At 36.7% G+C, this 20698-nt stretch overlaps 1 protein-coding gene across 1 annotated transcript in view; it reads right to left on the bottom strand.

The window, feature by feature from the left end:
• The window catches only part of XKR4 (XK related 4), a 1628686-nt gene that overhangs the window by 675867 nt on the left and 932121 nt on the right, over positions 1 to 20698 (bottom strand). Inside the window, exon 2 of the mRNA XM_044065529.1 lies at positions 12135 to 12334. Coding sequence (XP_043921464.1) covers positions 12135 to 12334 — 200 coding nt within the window. The remainder of the gene's footprint in view (positions 1 to 12134; positions 12335 to 20698) is intronic.

Below are 20698 nucleotides of genomic sequence, written 5' to 3'. Positions count from 1 at the left end.
TGGTATATTAGTGTGATATTATCTAGTGGAAAGCCATGCCACTGTATCCTGAAATATCATAATGGTATATAAGGTAATTTGGAAAAAAGATACAATGTATTCCACCAATGATATAGTGAAATATACCATCTGTATCCTGGGCACCTTTGGAAGTGAGATGAATGCAATGCAGTTTGCCAATGATATTATGAGGTATCATGGCAGTAGCATTGTTACCTCACAGCAAGAGGTTCTCCCGTTCGATTCTCGGCTTGGCTTAGAAGCGCCTTCTGTGTGGAGTCTGCATGTCCTCCCCGCGGTTGGGTAGCATTCGAAAGACATGTGTGCGTAAATGGGCGTGCCTTCATTGAAGGTTGGACGTCGAGCTGGCACCTCAACGTTTCGTAAAAATCTACTGCCACTCATTAGTGGACTGGAGTTCTGCTGTGGTGACCCCTTACCGGGAAAAAGCCAAAACAACAACTCCATATGAAGTAACTGTGGAAGAGAGATGTAAGGCAGTCTACCAATAATGCCATGAAATATCACAACTACATATCAGGTACCTTTGGAAAACTGATACAATGCATTCTGCCATAATGAAATCGCAGCAGAATCTACAGTGACAACAGAGCACATGTGTGCTGACTGTTTGTACCTTGTAAACAAAGCTGCATGCTGCAGTACATCTAATCCGATACACATTTTTTATTGTAACAAATTTATAAATTCAAATATAAACATATGCTGAAAATCAGGTGTGACAACCTCCACACATGAGTAATAGGAGTAATGTATATTACACACTTTCACAGAAAACTGACACTGTGACCAGATAATAAACTTTATATAGCTCTGGCTGTAATTATTTCCATTTCTACTTAAATACAATGTGAGTGTGATCAGGTCATTTAAACATCAATGATCCCAGGTAACCCCTGACAAAAGGAACTTGTGCTCAGAAATATTTACCTGGATAAAAATGAATAAAATACAAATATATAAAATATGACAATGTGACTACAGGTCGCTAAACAGAATTTCAGGTTTGACAAGATAGGTGCTGTTTAGCGTGATGTATAACACTGATTGATTGATTGATTGATTGATTGATTCATTCATTCATTCATTTTTCAGATATCTGCTTTATCTTTTTCAGGGTCATAGCCATACCTCTCAACCTCTTACAGCAAGAAATATGAACAAAGCCACAAATAAAGGGGGGACTAAGGCCCAAAAATAAGAACACTTTTTAAATATTGCTCTTAGAAACTTAGAAAATTAATAGACTTACAGGTTTTGCATTAGCATGAATTTCCAAAAGGATATGAGGTCTAAAACTCAAATGTTTGTCATTCTTTTTTGACTTCAGTCCTCAATGATTTGTCAGTGATTTTCCAGAAAAACACAATTTTGTGAGAAACAAACCACAAATATGAGGTAAAAATCTTGACATTATGCAAAAATGTGGACAGTTGAGAGATATGATAGCCTTAGTCTATCTCAGAACTCACTTGATGCAAGAACAATAACTATTCCTAGGAGGGCATCTAGTTCATGTTGAATGTATGGTGTTGAACAGCTTACATTTATATATTATAACCTATGGATTGTGTTGCAACATTATATATTGTATGTGTTACAGAGCTCAAAGAAGCTGTCACAAGTCAATGCAAGATGAGGTAATTTTGTTCACAGACCCTAGCAAGCAGGAAAGTAGTACAAGTTGGACTTGTTGATACAGCAAATGAATTTTGTGTTGCTTTACTTCTGAATAAATATTTTGGATTTGGCTTAATATTTTCAGAGGAAATGTGCTCCATTTCATTCCATTATTACTAATACAACTCATTATGGTGCTATAAATGCTAGGTGACAATCTCCTACAGATATATATTTGTCATGTTGAAGGCTAATCTGGTTATGCTGCATTGAATGCCAAAGCAGATTCATCTGTAAGAATTGCTTTTAGATTCTTGCCCCCTTGGTGTGCTATAAAATGGAAAACTGTCCTCCTATAACATTGAGGTAGAGAGGAAGGGAGTCTGCATTCATGTAGGCCTAGCTTTGTAGCAGGCCTCATTTGTATGCTATCACTGGGAACAGGGTATTGCAAGTGACCGAACCCTCAAAACAAATTCAATTCACAGTGTACATGAATCTCAAATGGTGCCTTAGCAATGTTTTTTTTTCATTGAATATGTGTGTGTGTGTGTGTGTGTGTGTGTGTGTGTGTGTGTGTGTGTGTGTGTGTGTGTGTGTGTGTGTGTGTGTGTGTGTATGTGTAGGCCTAGCTTTGTAGCAGGCCTCATTTGTATGCTATCACTGGGAACAGGGTATTGCAAGTGACCGAACCCTCAAAACAAATTCAATTCACAGTGTACATGAATCTCAAATGGTGCCTTAGCAATGTTTTTTTTCATTGAATATGTGTGTGTGTGTGTGTGTGTGTGTGTGTGTGTGTGTGTGTGTGTGTGTGTGTGTGCGTGTGTATGAGAGACAGAGAGAGAATGCTTAGCTGTACACCAGTGTTTGAGTTTGTCATTACCCAAAAGTAGCTTGTAAGCTATTTACTGTTTTTAATCATTACTGAACTTTTTCTTGAAAAGATAATTTTGAACATAAATGTTGGAAATGCAATAATTATTTTGACAGAATTATTAAATGACTGCAGGGAGTTATCATACACCCAAGGCAATTAAAATACCACTATATTAAATGAGGCAGAAAGGGATAATGAAGCAGATAGTTTGATTATTTGATTCTATATTCCATTACTTTCCCTGAGAGGGACATGACATTTACTTTGTTTACGCAAGCTGCCAGTGAAGTTAGGCTTATGTTTTGTGTTAAGATATAAAACTGATTATTAGTTTAACCCAAAACAAACAGTACTTTTACTTTTTGGTATCCCGCTGACAAGTGATAAAAACATACTGACATCACGGTTACATAAACTATGACCAGTGAGAAACACCAGACATTATTTCCTCTGCGACTATGCAGTGTCTTTAATGATTCTTCTTTGGGGAAGGCTCATAGTCGCAGCCTGGTGTATAGCTGTATTAAAGTTAAATATTTAGTGTAGTGCTGTCTATATCCTATATATATATATATATATATATATATATATATATATATATATATATATATATATATATATATATATTCAGTTCTTAAGCTGTCTACATTCTAACACATTCAGAATACAGCCATACAAAGAGAGTTGTTTGAATGACAAAGTAATGCTAATTAAGGACCTTTAAATATGTAAAATCAGCACTTATCAGCCTTTGCTGGTATTTTTGTAATCATATCTGAAACAGACATTCAGAATTTCTCGCCCTTACATTCCTAAAAATTGCTTCAATGCTAAACAAATATTGAGCTTTATGAAGTTAGTCTTGAAACATTCATTTAAATGAAATATCTTTAGTCATGGGCTGAATGCTTTAACGCTTCTGAGTTCTATGCCAAAAGAAAAAAAAATGAGTATTCTGAATCAGAGATGACAGAAAGAGGTCTAAAATTAGTGTACAGAGTTTAGCAGCGATTGCCATGACCTCTAATTAGTAAACTTCCAAATGACACCAAACTGCAAGCACATAATTTATGGCTTTACACTGTCATGTTAAAGTCATTCCAGATCTGTTTCTTCTACTTTCTTCTCCTCTACTGCAGAATCACACTGCCACTATATGGAAGGATGAGGTGTACAGTCAGCTATAAAATATGAAAACATACTTCATTTGAATGTATAGCAGTCTATCCTTCACATCCAGAAATACGTTCCCTTTTGATGCATCTCTGCAGTATACAGTTACCTGTTCTTTTGGTATTTCTTTTTTTGCCACCCAAGATCACATTTTAGACTCCAAATATAAGATTTGCAATGACAACCCTTTCATTATAAATGTTTATATAACAAACCGCAGATATTTCTTTCATTATTTATACAATATGATGCTAAAAAAGCAAACACAAACAAATGGCTTATTGGCAATTATAGTGGCATACCTCAAGGAGCTGTTATTCCCCCTTCCATCATTTAAATCACGGCACGTTACATCTAACATATGATTCATTAAAATACAACCTGCCAAATTGTACACCACTGTTTCCATGCTTTCTGAAAAGTGACAGAAAGGACAAAACATCTTTACTTCTGGCTGGTCTGTTAATGTTTGCTGTGGCCATCCTAATGATTTTTGGCCTTCATAACCTGTCCTCATTCACATTTCCTCTCCCTATAATCTTGACAATGAATGTGGAAATCTGATGAGGGAACAAAAAGGAATATGTCTCTGGCTGGAAATAGATCTTAGTTTGATTGGGCAACCTGTGTGTCTCCACTCACTAGTAGAGCACCTTGTCCTACATAAATTCAGACATCTGTGAATGCACGACTCAGTGCTATAGAATGTACACTACTGAAACTGGTAGAGTGAAAGCAACAGACACAAGGGTCGCCTACATGAAATAATTAAAGGAATGTTGTGGGGGAATACCATGTGACAGCTGTAGGGGCCGAAATGGTATTATATATACTGAGTGTACATGCCAACAGGTGTGTGTATAGAAGGCAAGAGGCATACCTTCTGCTAAGAACTGTGGTCACCTTGGTAACAATTAGTGATATGGCCCTACTGTAGCACAGTGAGGTAAAACAAATGTGTAGGCAAATGACTGCTATACTGACCACCACAGGCCAACACATACATTAGACAGGCCATAAAAGTAACATAACAGTGGCAAGCATGAGCTGCCATGGGTTGTCTTCTGGGTTACCTTGTTTCCAATACCTTTGACAAACATGAGACACATTCTGACATACATATTGCTGTTGCTAGCTTTTATGATATGAATTCTAGTGGAAGGGTGCACTTACTTAGGTAGAGATACGCAGCTTACCAGACACGTTATGAGTATTGTCTGCCTCTACATCCAAGGAATCCCCTTAATGCTGTCTAAACATATGGTGCAACTTCCCAAATCTGCCTGATGTGGCCCAGAACATGGCAGTCCACCTCCATGACTCTGCAATTTTATACCTGTTTGTACAGCATGTATGTTGATCGAGAGCATGCATGCATATGAATAGCTATATTTTGCCGCAGCACACCAGTAGCATTAGGTAGAGCCTGTTGCCTTTGATCAGCTGTAACAGTTCATTGACTGGGAGCTCCTGCTTAAGAACTATGCTGCATCACTCATTGGGCTACTGTCTGGGAAGCCATTCCACTGAAATCACGTTGTAAGCTTATTCATAGGCCAGAAAATGACACCATTTTCAGAAGATATTTGTAAGAATATCAGCTTCTGCTAGTGCCCACCTGACAGTGCCTCCATGATGCATTAAGAAGAAAAGACAACATTTTATTTTCTTGACAGTCATTACATGAAATACATGCTACCATGGTACAGCTAAGAAACTGGATGCCATGGATGGCCTGGCTGAGGAGCTGTTTTTGGCCAGAGGAATTACCAGGATGGGGGAGCAGTGCAGGCATCATTTGATGAGCTCAATGTATAGGGAGTGGATGTTAGGTAGCAATAGCCAAAATGGTATCGTAAGTATTATTCCCTTCTCTTTATCCTGTTATTGGTCTGGAACTGTTGTTATTACTGATATGTTACTAATACGTTAGTGTCAAACTCATTCTAGGAACTGGGTCTGCTACTGCTGTGTGGATTTTACATGTCAGGTGGAGGACATGGTGGTGGTACTACATGCTATATGCCTACTACATTTTTTGTGTGTTTCTGCAAAGCTCTTTTCTGGAGAGGGGTCATGCTGCATAATATCATGGTCACTACACATTTCTGGTGCCTTTCCATGTATACCTCTGTCATATTTAGCTTATGTCTCTTAAGGTATATGCTGCCTGTCATGCAGGTAATGGAAAATAAGGGATTGTAAAGATTGTTCTAGAATATTACTTTGTAGTCACCATGGTTCACTGATATGCTCTTCCTCTTTGAGCATTTGCAAAATATGATGTAAGTCTTCATATCTTCTACATGAAGAAGAGGGACTTGTGTCCAGCTATGGTTAGTATCTCACACTAGGGTATACACAACTCTTAAATTATTTAGTTCAATGTCAGAATACATTCCCTTATGGTTACCTTTCTATTGTGACTCCACATGGCAGGTTAGTATAACAGAATTGCTGCACAGGCATCTCCACCATGTTATGCCCCATGCTGTGGTTGTGGCTGAGATACACAAGTGATGACACTGGGAGTTCCTCTCTGTAGGGGTTTCTAGTTGTACACTGGAAGGCAGCCTATTTGCATTATCTGAGCTTGGACAGTCTCAGCTGGGGCATGAGTTGGTGGCTGAATGGCAGTGAGCAACTGGTATCTAGCCTACAAGAAGTAAGAGTAGCCATAGCACTGGTCAGCCTTATCCATTGGATGAGGATCCCTATAATGTCTCTTTAGGTTGGGACATGAGGATGTCACATCAGCTGCATGTACCTCATGCTGTCCCCAGGTATATTGGTCCATTGCTATTGTGTCCAACCCCATAGCCTGCGCATTATCCACCCATATGTCAAGTGAGATACTTCCATCATCTTGATTATTTAATAATTTTTGCTCAAGAATCTCCATAGTTAATGACTATCTTAGAACATGGTAACTTAGGCAGGAGATTCAATGTCTAGTCCATCTGTCTGACCTTAAAACAGGTTCCTATTAGAACGATGAAAACGCATTTTGTCAAATAAGTTTTCATCGACACATAAGGAGCGAACAGGCAAAACAGTGAAGTGGCTGTTCAGCAAATTCTTTCCCTGGGAAAGAAGTCGCTTGACCACTTCGGTGCTTTGCCGTGTTCTGCACTGTAGTGTGGCCCCTTGTCCGGTACAGCTCCCGAGCGTAAATGTGCAAGAGTTACTGACCTTAGGGTTAGGGTGCGGGTTAAGGTAAGTGCATATTTATGAAAGTGTTTACTTTTTTGTTTTTTGCATTAGATGTACGGTTGAGTTGAGTGCATATGTGTTTTAAGCTGTTTACTTTTGTTTTTTTTGGAGGTTAGGGTTAAGGTAAGTGTGTATGTGTTTGGAACTGTTTACGTAAATGTGCAAGAGTTACTGACCTTAGGGTTAGGGTGCGGGTTAAGGTAAGTGCATATGTTTTAAAATGTTTACTTTTTTTCTGTTAGATGTATGGTTGGGTTATGTGCATATGCGTTTTCAGCTGTTTACTGTTTTTTGGGGGGCACAATTAGGGTTAAGGTACATGTGTATGTTTTTGTAAGTGTTTACTGTTTTTTTTTTGGTTGGAACAGCAATTGCTTTCCCTAGGAAAGAAATCGCTGTTCTGAGGTGTCGACATTTTCAGCTTTCACTGAAAAAGGGTCAATGAAACATTGTTCGCTATTTTAAGCATTCGATGCTTCAATAGAGACACCTTTAAACAATATGATCGCCATTTCAAGATGAAAAGAAAATGGCTTTGTTAAGGGATGACTCAGGTGCTGGGTGTTTAAGGGCTCTTTAGATGTCCAGAGGCAGTGACATCAGCATGAAGTGCTGATGTCACTGCCTCTGGACAGTGACATCAGCATGGAGTGCTGAAGGCCCAGGGATAAGCCCCAGTCAAAGGCCTACATTTTCCTCTCATATTCTATGATTAAAATAATGCCTTCACAGTGGCTTGCAGATACAACTATATATGCGTGATTAAGTTAACTTTAAAATGGCATGCTAGTCATTCCTACCTGAAAGGAAAATGGCCCTTCTTAAGGAATGTGTCAGATGCAGGTTGTTTAGTGTCTTTGGTGGTTTAGAGGCAATGACATTATCAAGGCTTCCTGAACATTCTGGATTTAAGACTCAGTCAAAGGCCTAGATCTTACTTTTCATAGACTATAATTTAAATAATTCCTTCACTGGGGCATATGTATGTGTCTGTTTGTATTTGTGTGCCTGTGTGTAATTTGACCTGGAAGATATGTACGTTCTTAACATGTTATGTGGCTAATGGGTGACATTTCTCCTTCATTTGGCTCATATACTAAATAGGACATTTGCCACCCCTATTTAGTCCACTAGTAAGGAAAATAATATTAAAATGTCTATACTGAAATAATGGCAGGTACTCAGACACCATCAATCTTTAAAGGTGATTGCAGTTCAGTCAGTTATGTTATAAAAACACAGTAGTGAAATATGCTGGTTGCAAATAAAAAAAAGGATATAAACATTTTTAATGTGTCAAATCAGTGATGTTTAAAATTTTCATCCACAAACAAGATTTACTGTAAAGCACTCGTCGGGCTTTCAAGTTCGGCAATGTGAAGTTTCATTAATGTGAAACTTTGTGCTTCTTGTCTCTGTGTTCTGATTGTCAGTCTACTGAAATTTTGGTAATCTCAAGTAGACCTGTTATCCATATGTCTTATAATGGTGGAGTGCGCTGAACTTTTCCATATATTTTGAGATTGCTCTTCAGATGGAATTAATCTCTTCATTTCTGCAAGGCAAAATTCAAATCTTAACAGGCATTTCTTTTACTTTAGGGACAAAGATCTCCTATGCAAATTGGTGTATCTGGCTTTTGCTTCATTTTCTATTCTAACACTTATGAAAGAAGTGGTTGCCGACTGAATGATTCAGAAGAACAATTTGCCAGCATGGTAAGTAACATGGAAAGAAAATAAGTGCATTTATTTACAAAAATGGCATAGGACAAAGAGGTGAAGATAAGGGGTATGGCTTTCATCCAGCTTTTGGATTTTCATATGCTAGCAGACCTGTTTCATACTATTTTTAATTTCATGCTGTTTTGGTTTGATATAGTATCTGAGAGGAGGTTGTCTGCAACAGCACAATGTTGTTGTAGCAGTATGGAAGTAATTAAAGTGACACACATTTTTTTTTTCAAAACGTTGCACGTCAAATGAATTAACTACTATAAAGTCTAAAATAGAAAAAGAAACAATGGACATAGCAGAGCTAACATGGAAGGGAAAAAGTAACTGTTCAGATATTTTATCTAGACAAGCTTGACCACTTTAATCAGCTTTCTTGTCCAGTTTGTTTGCACCCTTTAGATGTTGTGCACTCCCTTCATGTAATAATGCCTGTAATATATATAAAGAATGGGTCTACCTTGATTCACTGAAAACTCATTTCACTGAATTTCAAAACACTCACACCAAATCGCTGAAAGCTCAAATCACTGAAAACTCATTTCACAGAATCACATTTCACTGAATGTAAGTACTGTTGGGGAAATAAAACATATATGACCTTTTCCCCACTGTGGTGTGATCCTGTAGTTTGTATATATAGTTGGTACATTCCCCCACATTGGGGGGTGTAGCCCCCATCTACTTTTGATTTAATATATTGTTAGCTTTCAATGAAATGCGATTCGTAAATATAAAAGCTAAGTAGGTGGGGAGCTGTGCTCACCACACCCACCTAACTATATATACTAATTCCAGGATCGCACTACAGTCGGGAAAAGGGAGTATATGTTTTATTTGCCCAACAGTACTTACATTCAGTGAAATGTGATTCAGTAAAATGAGTTTTCAGTGATTTGAGCTTTCAGTGATTTTTTTTGAGGATGAATTAAAATTCAGTGAAATGAGTTTTCAGTGAATCAAAGTAGACCCATAAAGAATATATGTGTAAGGTATAGGTATTTATCTGCTAGCAGACAACCTCAGCACAGAAATAAATAGAGCATGCTGGAGGGACAGATTCATAACCAAGAGGCTCCCTTCGCTCTGAAATAGAATTCCAATTCATGTTAGGCAGAGCACCTCACTGACTCTCTTCAAGAAGAATCTTGATGAGTGGATGGGGGATTGTAGGTTTGTCCCGGGGATTACTTCCGTGTCACTATTAGACAGAGGCACAGTAAACTAAACTTTAAAAAGGGCACAGTATACTCAAATCAACGGGTGGCGTAAGCCAAACACAATCGGGCTAGGCTTATAAATGCCCCAGGGCAGATAGCCTAGTATGAACCTATGAACCTATGACAAAGAACAGAAGGCAGTCAGAGCAGCATTAAGGGTCCTTCAGACTTCTCATGAGTGTAGCACTTCATTGACATAACAGGGTATGACATTTTACCCCTCCTCATAGACTTAATTGTATCCTTAACAACAAAATGATGAACAAACTACGACTGAAGGAAGAAAACAAACATTTAATGAGAAGTTAGCACTTTCATAATCCAAGCTGATCGCTTCTTCAGACTGACTACAGACTACATTGCAGCCTTCATTTCATTGGTTAGTAGTGTGTGTGTGTGTGTGTGTGTGTGTGTGTGTGTGTGTGTGTGTGTGTGTGTGTGTGTGTGTGTGTGTATATGTTACTGCAATTATCGCATTATTAAGATTATTTTATTATTTTATTACTTTTATCACCATTGTATATATTTAACAATGGGCCTTGCATGGATCAGTTTCTGCCTGTTTTTGACCTTCCCATAATTTCATTTGTTTTTAGATGACTGTATGCTATCTGATCCAAACTATTCTCTCTTCAGTACAAGTTTCCAACACAACATGGCATGTATTGACCTTTACTTTCCCAGGATGTCTTTATGCATAAATAGATGCCTGTATGCACATTGTTTAGCTATTTACCATCATAGACAAAATAGACTAGACATACATTTCATAAAGGCATTTCAAGGAACAGAGAGCAACTGTGTCTTAAAGGCCACCACATCTGTCACAAAACTAACACAGGTAGACTGACATTTGCCAAACAAATACTCATAGGTCTCTTGACTATTGGTGTCCTACCTAATCCTGCTAATAGAAAATGACTGTGAGCATTTGTCTGCCCTCTGGCACTGTTTCTAGATTAAACACAAAAACCTGCTAATGGATAGAAAGATTCTGTGAACATGCAAACACATAAAATGCCAGTAGAAATAGGCTTCATGGTCTGTTGGCTCTCCTTGACTCTACTGTAATAAGAATGTTCTTGTCAAATAAGGCAGCCAAGAAAAGAACCCTATTAACTAGTCAGCATGCTATATGCATGAAGAACTTTTCCTTGAACACTAAAAGGATTTTCATGACAAATAAGAAAACCAGAGTAATAAGAAAGTCAGTAACTACTGTTATAAGGTGTGTGATTAAATGCAAAACCGTGACATGCCATCACCAGTCTGAACCTCAGCACAGAAACTGCAGTAATGCATAGTAAGCTCAAAATAAGTGAGAGTTTTCTAGACATAATACCATATAGTGAGCAAGTAAATTTAAATGCTTTTAATTTTTGCATATTATTTTGTCTGACAGTACATTTTGCTGGCAGAGAACTCTTCAAAATGTATTTTATATTATAATGAGTCCTATTAAAGAATTGAAATAACTATGACAACTGCTATTCAAAAAATGTAATTACTCTGTGGATGATGACAATGTGGCAGATGACAGAACAGTTGGGTAACATTGTAGCACTAGGTTTTACGCTAGGTGCGTTTTATACATGCATATTCCCTGCAGAAGAACAATCTGTAATAGATGAATTTGAGTTCATCCCTGAGATGCTCTAAGTGAATGTTGTAAGCATGCTTGGTTTAATATGCTGTTAGTGCCAGTGTGAACATTTGCATTTGAACATATCATGACACAGCTGAGATCAGGTATAGGTATGAATTTTCTGCCACTGGCTCTACCATTGGTTTCGTTTGAAAAATATAGATAAATATCTATATCTATAGACAGATATACATATTTATATACACACACACACACACACACACACACACACACACACACACACACACACACACACACACACACACACACAGTCAAGTTGCTTTGAAATCCCCAAGTATTACAGCTATCTGCTAAAGACCATAGCCCATTGTAATTGCATCTTTAATACAACCACTGTTGCTTATAGGGATTCAGGTATTTAGATATCCTAAAGTAAGTGAATTATCTGTCCTGTAATGTTCTGTCTCATATGACACAACATTATATCCTGAATACATAGTTATCATATAGTGGATAGCATGGTGACATAAAATTGTACCTCATGAAACTATAGCAGGGAACGTGGGTAAATTACATACACAGCAACCTGCCTCTGTTCAGAACTTCGAGAACTGATTGTCATATCAGCATAGGACTATCAAGAGTGTCATGCTGTCACAAGCACTTACCTTGGAGTGCTTGTAAGCTGTGGGTCTGAATTATGATGCAGAGCTGTAGAACCAGCTGAGGTGCACTCTCAAGGAATGTAGCCAACAAGTGCAGCATGCTGACGTCTGCATATTCGTACACCATTTTCCAGTAAAACCTCCATCGGTCATTCTCGTTACTTCTTCGGCTGCGAATTCCCAGGTAAATTGTATGAAAATATCTAAATTTACAGGAAAAACAGAGTCTTGTCATTCTTCTTGACTGAAAAACATCGCTGGCCATTGTTTTATTTCATACTTAATGCATCAACACATATCGACAAAAAAAAATTAAAAAAAATCATGTTTTTATGCAATAATTTGTTGCAAAGTTAACAGTCAATTCATCAAATTGATTATTCCATTTTCCTGTAACTGTCTGTTAAAACAATTTGTGCCTTTAACTATTACACTGACTGCTATTAAAAGAATGTGTCTATATGTTTCCTTTATGGACAGTTTAAGTGAATTTCAATGCTGAGGTATTACATAAATCATCTTTCATTATTTCACAAATGAGGAATGCTGCTCGGAACATACACAGAACAGAAACATCCTGGAAGAAAACACACACAAAAAAGAATTAGATATGAATAGTAACAGAAATGAGTTAGAGTTAAATGCCTGTATATACACTGCAGAATGCATTTATGTTACCTAATACATGTGTGTGTCTGTGTGTGTGTGTATGTGTGTGTGTGTGTGTGTGTGTGTGTGGGGGGGGGTGAAAAATCATGTGCCAAAAGCATTTTAGATTTAGCACTATTATTTTTCACCTTATAGTTTACTAAAGTTTATGTCTGATGATTAGGAGAAGAGAGAAATAAAAGGAAATGATGTGATGTACTGGGTGTTTAAATGAATGAATGCAATGCTGGTGTTATGACATTTTAGGTTAACATTTCTCAACCCTGATAAATGCTAGACCCCCTGCCACTGACTCAAATATCTTCCAATCCTTTTATTGTCCACTTAGTGCTGAATAGCCTCTGATAGATGGAAGCCATTGTTATGTGTGCCCCACCTCTTTTACTAAGATGTATTGCCTTGTGAAACATAGGCTAAAGAAAGCAAGTGAAGTGATGAGGTTCATGGGTTTTTAGTAGGTGACCAAGGAGTTCATACTGTAGGAAGTGGTGAATGTTACTACTAAGGTATAAAGTTTTGCTCTGCATCAAGGTGGAGGTGGGTAGATGTATCCTCATATGCACATTCCACAGAATGACTACACCTGCACAGGCAATCTGATGGACTGCTATGCTGTACCACCACACACTCCTTCTTTCAGACATATGGGATGCTATTTGATCATGTCACTGGTTTTACAGAAAAAAGCTTCTCCTTTGAGTTAGCAAGTCAAACACCAATGGTAACAGAATGTGTGCTATTAGTGTGAAGTAAAAAACAGTATCTACCAGATCTAAATATACTGAAAAGTTTAAAATTAAACCACTCTGGTGGTCGACTAACATAGATAAACAGTACAATAGGTTCATAGGTGTTTACTAGGCTAATGATCACAAGGGCCTTTTTAAGCCTAGCCATGCATCCCAAGTCTATGACAAGTTCTGATTCCCTTGATAAGTGTAAGCAGGGGCTTGGGAGAGGAAACATTTACAAGCAGGGCCTGGAAGATGAACCATTTACATGCCACCTGTGTTAATTAGAGACATAGGTGTCAAACCAGGGATGAATTTCTGGTTCCCCATACAAAATTACAAGTTACACTTGAATTGGGTTAGGAAGGAACACTGTGTTTTGAGGTTACAGACATAGTTAAAGAATGCCTTGTTTTAAAGAATGCCTTGTTTTTGACCTTGGCCTGGGAGGCCAAATTTACCTCAGATTTGGTTTGGTAGACTTTATTTGTCCTTCAAGTTGTTTATTTCATTTGATGAGAGCTCTTTTATTCAGCTGGGTGTTGCACCTCTGAATTTTTTGCCATGATTTCCTTCCTTCTGTTATACAGCCTATTGATGCTGTGATTCCACCAGAGTGACTTGTTTTTTGCATTAGCTCTGTACTGCTTCCTGGTGGGTACAAATGCCACTGTGCAGCTTTTAATATTCTTGCATAGGGTTTCAGTGAAGAGTTCCATGGAGGTGGCAGTGTTCTCATGGTTTGTGAGGGCTTGGAATTTTGTCATGCTATCACTTAATACTAGTAAGTTAACCTTAGAAGAGTTCCTGAATATTCCAGAGTTAGCTGGGGTACCAGGTTTTAGATGACCATTTTGTGGTCTGACCTTGCCAAAGAAGACATTACACTATGAGGTGTGAGTACTGTCTCATATTAGTGATCCAGTATGGTTGGACCCCTGGTTGGTGAATTGATAATCCGGTCCAGGGAATTTGTATTTACAAAATCCAGAAATATCTGTGCCTGTATATAAAGTCGGACATGAATATGATATTGGGTTGGATGATGAGTATTTCCAAGAAGTTTAAATATATGGCATGGGTTTCCTGGGTCATAGAGGGGGACGTATAGCTTACAAGAAAGTCATATAGGATTTTGCCTAAGGTGATTTGAACCTGGATAAGCTCAAATGCATTGTCGTCTTTGACCAGCCTTCAGGTATATTTATTTTTTGTGTAAATCGAAACACCTCCACCTTTAGTTTCTGTTTGTGTAGAATTTGGTCTAAATATATGGAAGGCATTATAACCTTGCACTGTCAGTTGTACTCTGCATGGTTTTAAACCATGTCTCAATGACTGCAAAGACATCAGCATTCTCTAGGGTGAAGAGAGCTTCTATGGAGTAGTGTTTTTTTTTTGTTTGTTTACACTCCTAGCATTGAGCAGGAACACCTTTAGATTTTATTGGTTTTGATTTGCTATGTGGAAGTACTATCAGTTTGGCATTGCCTAAAAAGGCACTATGGGGGATGTCAATGTTTTAGTTAATATAAAAAAGCACTATGAGGGAGGACAATGTTTTAGGTAATATGAAAAGGCACTATGGGTAGAGGACAATGTTTTAGTTAATATAAAAAGGCACTATGGGGAGGACAATGTTTTAGTTAATATAAAAAGGCACTATGGGGGAGGACAATGTTTTAGTTAATATAAAAAGACACTATGGGGAGGACAATGTTTTAGTTAAAATAAAAAGGCACTGAGGGGAGGACAATGTTTTAGTTAATATAAAAAGGCACTATGGGGAGAACAATGTTTTAGTTAATATAAAAAGGCACTATGGGGAGGACAATGTTTTAGTTAATATAAAAAGACACTATGGGGAGGACAATGTTTTAGTTAAAATAAAAAGGCACTGTGGGGAGGACAATGTTTTAGTTAATATAAAAAGGAACTATGGGGAGAACAATGTTTTAGTTAATATAAAAAGGCACTATGGGGAGGACAATGTTTTAGTTAATATAAAAAGACACTATGGGGAGGACAATGTTTTAGTTAAAATAAAAAGGCACTGTGGGGAGGACAATGTTTTAGTTAATATAAAAAGGAACTATGGGGAGAACAATGTTTTAGTTAATATAAAAAGGCACTATGGGGAGGACAATGTTTTAGTTAATATAAAAAGGCACTGTGGGGAGGACAATGTTTTAGTTAATATAAAAAGGCACTGTGGGTGAGGACAATGTTTTAGTTAATATAAAAAGGCACTATGGGGAGAACAATGTTTTAGTTAATATAAAAAGGCACTATGGGGAGGACAATGTTTTAGTTAATATAAAAAGACACTATGTGGAAGGACAATGTTTTAGTTAATCTAAAAAGACACTGTGGGGGAGGACAATGTTTTAGTTAATATAAAACGGCACTATGGGGAGGACAATGTTTTAGTTAATATAAAAAGGCACTATGGTGGAGGGCAATATTTTAGTTAATATAAAAAGGCTCTGTGGGTGAGGACAATGTTTTAGTTAATATAAAAAGGTACTATGGGGGGACAATATTTTAGTTATAAAAAGGCACTGTGGGGAGGACAGTGGTTTAGTTAATCTAAAAAGGCACTGTGGGGAGGACAATGTTTTAGTTAATGCAAAAAGGCACTATGGGGGAGGACAATGTTTTAGTTAATATAAAAAGGCACTATGGGGAGGACTTTTTTTAGTTAATATAAAAAGGAAGTGTGGGGGAGGTCAATGTTTTGTCTAATATAAAAAGACACTGTGGGGGAGGACATTGTTTTAGTTACTATAAAATGCACATTGGGGGAGGACAATGTTTTAATTAATACAAAAAGGCACTATTGGGGAGGACAATGTTTTAGTTAAAATAAAAAGGCACTATTGGGGAGAACAATGTTTTAGTTAATATAAAAATGCACTGTGGGGGAGGAGAATGTTTTAGTTAATATAAAAAGGCAGTATGAGAGTGGACATTGTTTTAATTAATATAAAAAGACACTACGAGGGAGGACAATGTTTTAGTTAATGTAAAAAGGCACCATGGGGTATGACAATGTTTTAGTTAATATAAAAAAGAACCATGGTAGAGGACGACGTTTTAGTTAATATAAAAAGACACTATGGGGGAGGACAATGTTTTAGTTAATATAAAAAGGCACTATGGGGGAGAACAATCTTATAGTTAATATAAAAGGGCACTATGGGGTAGGACAATGTTTTAGTTAATATAAAAGGGCACTATGTGGTAGGACAATGTTTTAGTTAATATAAAAAGGCACTATAGGGGAGGATAATGTTTTAGTTTAAGTAAATAGGCACTATGGGGAGGACAATGTTTACTTAATATTAAAAGGAATTATGGGGAGGACAATGTTTCAGTTAATATAAAATTGCACTATGGGGAGGGCAATGTTTTAGGTAATATAAAGAGGCACAATGACAGAGGACAATGTTTTAGTTAATATAAAAAGGCACTATGGGGGAGGACAAAGTTTTAGTTAATATAAAACGGAATTATGGGGAGGACAATGTTTTAGTTAATATAAAACAGCACTATGGGGGAGGGCAATGTTTTAGTTAATATAAACAGGCACTATGGGGCAGGACAATGTTTTAGTTAATATAAAAAGACACTATGGGGTAGGAGAATGTTTTAGTTAATATAAAAAGGCACTATGTGGGAGGAGAATGTTTTAGTTAATATAAAACGGAATTATGGGGAGGACAATGTTTTAGTTAATATAAAACAGCACTATGGGGGAGGGCAATGTTTTAGTTAATATAAACAGGCACTATGGGGCAGGACAATGTTTTAGTTAACATAAAAAGGCACTATGGGGGAGGACAATGTTTTAGTTAATATAAAACAGAATTATGGGGAGGACAATGTTTTAGTTAATATAAAACAGCACTATGGGGGAGGGCAATGTTTTAGTTAATATAAACAGGCACTATGGGGCAGGACAATGTTTTAGTTAATATAAAAAGACACTATGGGGTAGGAGAATGTTTTAGTTAATATAAAAAGGCACTATGGGGTAGGAGAATGTTTTAGTTAACATAAAAAGGCACTATGGAGGAGGACAATGTTTTAGTTAATATAAAACGGAATTATGGAGAGGACAATGTTTTAGTTAATATAAAACAGCACTATGGGGGAGGGCAATGTTTTAGTTAATATAAACAGGCACTATGGGGGAGGACAATGTTTTAGTTAATATAAAAAGGCACTATGTGGGAGGAGAATGTTTTAATTAATATAAAAAAGCACCATGGGGGAGGACAATGATTTACTTAATATAAAAAGGCACTGTGAAGGAGGAATATGTTTTAGTGAATATAAAACGGCACTGTTGGGAGGGGACAATGTTTTAGTTAATATAAGAAGGAACTGTGGTGGAGGACAATGTTTTAGTTAATATAAAAAGACACTATGAAGGAGGACATTGTTTTAGTTAATGTAAAAAGGCATTATGGGGTAGGACAATGATTTAGTTAATATAAAAAAGAACCATGGTGGAGGACAATGTTTTAGTTAATATAAAAAGACAGTATGGGGAAGACAATGTTTTAGTTAACGTAAAAAGACACTTTGGGAGAGGACAATGTTTTAGTTAATATAAAAATGCACTATGGGGCAGGGGAATTTTTTAGTTAATATAAAAAGACACTATGGGGAGGACAATGTTTTAGTTAATGTAAAAAGGCACTATGGGGAGGACAATGTTTTAGTTACTGTAAAAAGACACTATGGGGCAGGACAATGTTTTAGTTAATATAAAAATGCACTATGGGGCAGGACAATGTTTTAGTTAATATAAAAAGACACTATGCCGGAGGACAGTGTTTTAGTTAATTTAAAAAGGCACTATGGGGAAGGACAATGTTTTAGTTAATATAAAAAGGCACTATGCCGGAGGACAGTGTTTTAGTTAATTTAAAAAGGCACTATGGGGGAGGACAATGTTTTAGTTAATATAAAAAGGCACTATGGGGTAGGACAATGTTTTAGTATAAAAAAGAACCATGGTGGAGGATAATGTTTTAGTTAATATTAAAAGACAGTATAGGGAAGACAATGTTTTAGTTAATATAAAAAGACACTTTGGGAGAGGACAATGTTTTAGTTAATATAAAAATGCACTATGGGGCAGGGGAATTGTTTAGTTAATATAAAAAGACACTATGGGGAGGACAATGTTTTAGTTAATGTAAAAAGGCACTATGGGGAGGACAATGTTTTAGTTACTGTAAAAAGACACTATGGGGCAGGACAATGTTTTAGTTAATATAAAAATGCACTATGGGGCAGGACAATGTTTTAGTTAATATAAAAAGACACTATGCCGGAGGACAGTGTTTTAATTTAAAAAGGCACTATGGGGAAGGACAATGTTTTAGTTAATATAAAAAGGCACTATGCCGGAGGACAGTGTTTTAGTTAATTTAAAAAGGCACTATGGGGGAGGACAATGTTTTAGTTAATATAAAAAGGCACTATGGGGTAGGACAATGTTTTAGTTAGTATAAAAAAGAACCATGGTGGAGGATAATGTTTTAGTTAATATTAAAAGACAGTATAGTGAAGACAATGTTTTAGTTAATGTAAAAAGACACTTTGGGGGAGGACAATGTTTTAGTTAATAAAAAATGCACTATGGGGCAGAAGAATGTTTTAGTTAATATAAAATGACACTATGGGGAGGACAATGTTTTAGTTAATGTAAAAAGACACTATGGGGGAGGACAATGTTTTAGTTAATATAAAAATGTACTATGGGGCAGGGCAATGTTTTAGTTAATATAAAAAGATACTGTGCTGGAGGACAGTGTTTTAATTAATTTAAAAAGGCACTATGAGGGAGGACAATGTTTTATTTAATATAAAAAAGGCACTATGGTGGAGGACAATGATTTAGTTAACATAAAAAGGCACTATGGGGGAGAACAATGTTTTAGGTAATATAAAAAGACACAACGGGAAGGACAATGTTTTAGTTAATATAAAAAGGCACTATGGGGGAGGACAATGTGTTAGTTAATACAAAAGGCACTATGAGGGAGGAGAATGTTTTAGTTAATATAAAAAGGCACCATGTGGGGAGGACAATGTTTTAGTTAATAAAAAAGGCACTGTGGGGGAGGAGAATTTTTTAGTTAATATAAAAAGACCCTATGGGGGAGGACAATGTTTTAGTTTATATGAAAAGGCACTATGGGGATGACAATGTTTTGGTTAATATAGAAAGGCACTATAGGGGAGGACAATGTTTTATTTAATATAAAAAGGCACTATGGGGGGACAAAATTTTAGTTAATATAAAAAGGCACTATGGGGAGGACAATGTTTTGGTTAATATAAAAAGGCACTATGGGGAGGACAACGTTTTATGTAATATAAAAAGACACTATGGGGGACAAAATTTTAGTTAATTAAAAAGGCACTATGGGGAGGAGAAAGTTTTAGTTAATATAAAAAGGTACTGTGGTGGAGGACAATATTTTAGTTAATATAAAAAGGCACTGTGGGGAGGACAACATTTTAGTTAATATAAAAAGGCACTATGGGGGACGTCAATGTTTTAGTGAATATAAAAAGACACTATGGGGGAGGATAATTTTTAATTAATATAAAAAGGCACTATGGGTGGATGAAAATTTTTTAGCTAATATAAAAAGGCACTATGTGGGAGGACAATGTTTTAGTTAATATAAAACGGCACTGTGGGGGAGGACAATGTTCTAGTTATTATAAAAAGGCACTGTGGGGGAGGACAATGTTTTAGTTAATATAAAAAGCACTATGGAGGAAGGTGATGTTTTAGTTAATATAAAAAGGCACTATGGGGAGGATAACTTTTTAGTTAATATAAAAAGGTACTAGTAGTGAGGACAATGTTTTAGTTAATATTAAAAGGTGCTGTGGGGAAGGACAATGTTTTAGTTAATATCTTCACCCTCTCCATGTTGGGGTGGACAATGTTTTAATTAATATAAAAAGGCACTGTGGGGGAGGATAATGTTTAAATTAATATAAAAAGGCACTATGGGGGATGACAATGTTTTAGTTAATATAAAAAGGCACCGTGGGGGAGGACAATGTTTTAGTTAATATAAAAAGGCACTGTGGGGAGGACAATGTTTTAATTAATATAAAAAGGCACTGTGG

The sequence above is a fragment of the Protopterus annectens genome, chromosome 3.part0 (assembly GCF_019279795.1).
Source record: "Protopterus annectens isolate FY-2018-M chromosome 3.part0, PAN1.0, whole genome shotgun sequence".
Taxonomy (NCBI): Eukaryota; Metazoa; Chordata; order Ceratodontiformes; family Protopteridae; genus Protopterus; species Protopterus annectens.
The sequence above is the reverse complement of the archived record's forward strand: the minus strand, read 5'-3'. Positions and strand labels throughout refer to the sequence as shown.